At 38.9% G+C, this 3,364-nt stretch overlaps 1 protein-coding gene and 1 pseudogene across 1 annotated transcript; both read left to right on the forward strand.

Annotated features, from left to right (window-relative positions):
• The first annotated feature begins 281 nt into the window (after positions 1-281).
• Positions 282-2,359, forward strand: LOC149208769 (cytochrome P450 734A1-like). Its single transcript, XM_089398417.1, has 5 exons — positions 282-399; positions 765-1,033; positions 1,373-1,617; positions 1,841-1,899; positions 2,154-2,359. Exons 1-5 carry the CDS (start codon positions 282-284, stop codon positions 2,357-2,359), a joined length of 897 nt encoding a protein of 298 aa, XP_089254543.1.
• A 54-nt stretch (positions 2,360-2,413) lies between these two features.
• On the forward strand, positions 2,414-3,058 carry LOC149208770 (cytochrome P450 734A1 pseudogene; annotated as a pseudogene).
• The last annotated feature ends 306 nt before the right edge of the window (positions 3,059-3,364 follow it).

Raw genomic sequence — 3,364 nt, forward strand, 5'->3', positions numbered from 1 at the left:
AGTATTTAATTGATAAAATATATTAGAATCATCCAAATATAGGAGCTGCTTTTGTTGGTACGTGTTTGTTTGGGTGTCAATTACATGAAAGTAGAGATCCCAGTGGCAACAAGCTTTTGAGAAAGCTCTCCATTTATTAGGGTGGAAGTTTACTTAAATTTAAAACTGGAGACGTATATTCCATTAACGTCCCAATCGAACAGAGAGACAGCATTCCATAATCGAGCAGAAGGGCACTTTTGGATAATCGTTTCTTGTGAATGCATTTATTGACAACAAACATGTCGCAGAATGTGCGCGTGCCTGTACGCCTTATCTATGAAATGCGCACTTTTGGAGAATCGTTTCTTGTGAATGCATTCATTGACAACAAACATGTCGGCGAATGTGCGCGTGACTGTACGCGTTTTCTATGAAATGCCCCTCGATCATAGTCAAATTGTTACTATAACCATTCGGTGAGTCTAATTCATCTCAATTTTAATTCAAATTAAGAGGATTTTCTGCCAATAACACGCCAATTAACGTGTTGGGTGATGATGTCGACTTAGAGCAAAAAAGCCATGCGTCCGCTGTCAGTGTTAGTGAAATTGCGGGTGGGTGGAAAACGAAACATTTCTAACATATCTACTTTACTTGTGGCTGAACAGATTTGGAAAATTACATAATCCTTAGGCTTAGGATATTAAGATATATTGAGATTGTGAGTGAGAGAAGAGATATTGACATAATGGAGACATGTTTTTGGATTTAAGGTTTAACAGCTTGCGTTGTAGTTGTTGTTACAGTAGTCGTGGAAGTTATAAGAATTGTACGGTGGAAGCCTCTACAAATACAGAAGCGTTTCGAATCACAGGGAATAGGAGGCCGGTGGTATAAGCTATTTCGTGGAAATGTCAAAGAGATGATGAAAATGGCGCATCAAGCGAGTTTTCAAAACGTGGGTTTCTCTCATGATATTCTCGCTCGAGTTATTCCATTCTACAACGAATGGAGGAAGTCCTACGCTGAAGTATTGCTGCTCCTTATACAGGTAGGACTTTTCTTGTATGGTTTGGCCCTATTGCAAGCCTAACTATTGCATACCCTGAGCTAATGAAGGAGATATTCTCATTCAAGCACATGAGTATGAAAAAGCAGAGCCTCATCCCATTTTAAAGAACTTGGAAGGCGATGGACTTCCAAATTTGAAAGGGGAGAAATGGGTGCAGCACAGAAGAATCATAAATCCTGTTTTTTCCACAGAGAACTTGAGAGTAATATATTCAAATGATTTTTTTCTTAAATATGATCTGAAGCTATCCAGTTTAATTGAACTTCTAAAATGAATATAATCTTCTATGTTTCATACACTTATCTGTGTGCATAACAGGCATTGATCCCTGTCATTGCCGGGAGTGCCACAAATATGCTAAACAAATGGAAAAGTTACACTGGAGCAGGCGTGAGTGAGATAGACATTTGTGAGCAGTTTGAGAATGCTAGTGCAGATATCATTGCACGAACATCTTTTGGCACCAGCTACGAGGAAGGAAAATGCGTCTCTCAAATGCAGTCTGAACAATTCATCTTTGCCGCCGAAGCTTTACAAAAATTTTCTGCTTCGTATTTCTTGAGGTCAGATATTCCTTAACGGTTCTTGATCAATTTGTTATATTTTAGGCTCATATGAAATATTTTTTTGGGGGGGCTGATATCAAACTTTTTGCCACTACTATCATATTGGAATACATACCAGTGTAAAAACATTTTTATTGGTCTGTCGTTGAATTTATTTGAGAAAATCGAAGCCAACTTTTCAGTTTATAACGCTGTTTTTTCATTTTTTTTGATGTAATAGAAGCACGTTGTCGATTGCGGATTCTATGAGTATCCTAGAATATGATGGTCAGGATAGAGGTCAGTGGTTTCTAACGGTCATGATAGAGCTCAATTATATGGCCTAAATCTGCAATCCCCATAAAAATGTCCATGGAAAGAACGCACAATGCCAAGTTAATTTAATGGCAGTCTAAATCTGAAGAGAAGGGTTCCAAATGTGTCTCAGGTTTTTCCTACAACTAAAAGTCTGCATCAATGGAAACGGGCCAAAGAAATTAGATCGGCTTTGAGAAAGCTAATTAAGAGTCTGCATCAATGGAAACTGGCCACAGAAATTAGATCGGGTTTGATAAAGAGGGGAGAAAATGATACAGGCGTTAAGAAACCCATTTCAAAAGATTTGCTAGGGCTTATGATAGATGCCAATGCCAATATTGATGTGGGAGATCTGTCTAACGCTAGTCCTCCTACGATTAGAAATGAAGATATAATAGAGAAATGCAAGACTTTCTTCTTTGCTGGAAAGCAGACCACTTGAAATATTTTGACACGGACAGTAGTTCTTCTGGCCATCCATCAAGACTGGCAGCAAATGGCTCGGAAGCAAGTTTTAGACGTGTGTGGAAACGATGATCCATACAGAAATACTTTGAGCCAACTCAGAATCGTAAGATATGCGATATATTCTTAATTGGGTCATAACGTTATAAGTTTTTGATAAACTTAATTGAGTGATAACGTTATAACTTATTGATATTCTTAATCGGGTCATAAACTTATTGATATTATTTTCGCTTTTTTTTTGCAGGTGGACATGATTGTTAATATGTCTGTAAGACTATATCCACCCTTACTAGCTTTGGTCAGACGGACAAAGAACGAACTCAATCATCGGAGTCTTAAACTTCCACGAGGCATGGAGCTAATGATACCAATTTTGGGTGTTCCCCATGAGCAAACTTTGTGGGGAGATGATGTGAAGGAATTCAATATTGGCAGATTTCGTACTGGAGTTGTGGGGGATGCAAAACATCCAGTGGCATTTATTCCGTTTGGTGCTGGGCCGAGCGCGTGCATACGGCAAAATTTCAGCGTGATTGAAGCGAAGGTTGTTTTGGCCATGATTTTACAGCGCTTCTCTTTCCAGATTTCTCTTTCCTACAGACAAGCACCCACTGTTCTCAGGATGCTTCATCCTCGCTCAAAACATCTCCGTCGATTGCCTAATTCAATGTGACATTTCTTCTTCCTCGGGTACAACGTTACACTATATTATGTAATTCTGTTATTATGTCGCCAATTTGTTTATGGCCCTCACCCCATATTTGACCCCACATTTATCCATGCTGCTCCGCTTATCCAGTGTGAGAGTAATATTTGAATAGTGATGCTCCACTAATATTGCCGTTTATGATTCATACTACCCTCAACACTTTGGACACTCTGTCGCTGACAACGTGGTTGCTTCACAACCAGACATGAATGGCCTATAAAGCATTTGACGTTGGATTCTTCGAGTATATAAAAGGTAACGACATTTAAT

Source organism: Pinus tabuliformis, chromosome 1_2, assembly GCF_031772625.1.
Source record: "Pinus tabuliformis cultivar Carrire ecotype Pingquan chromosome 1_2, CPIR1, whole genome shotgun sequence".
Classification (NCBI taxonomy): domain Eukaryota; kingdom Viridiplantae; phylum Streptophyta; class Pinopsida; order Pinales; family Pinaceae; genus Pinus; species Pinus tabuliformis.

Bases quoted from the DNA above. Each gene is read 5' to 3' on its own strand.
- LOC149208769 (XM_089398417.1), top strand. From the start codon at position 282: ATGTCGCAGAATGTGCGCGTGCCTGTACGCCTTATCTATGAAATGCGC. The intron at 1,618-1,840 runs GTCAGATATTCC...TTGATGTAATAG, and splicing joins TCTGCTTCGTATTTCTTGAG to AAGCACGTTGTCGATTGCGG. The intron at 1,900-2,153 runs GTCAGTGGTTTC...AACTGGCCACAG, and splicing joins ATATGATGGTCAGGATAGAG to AAATTAGATCGGGTTTGATA.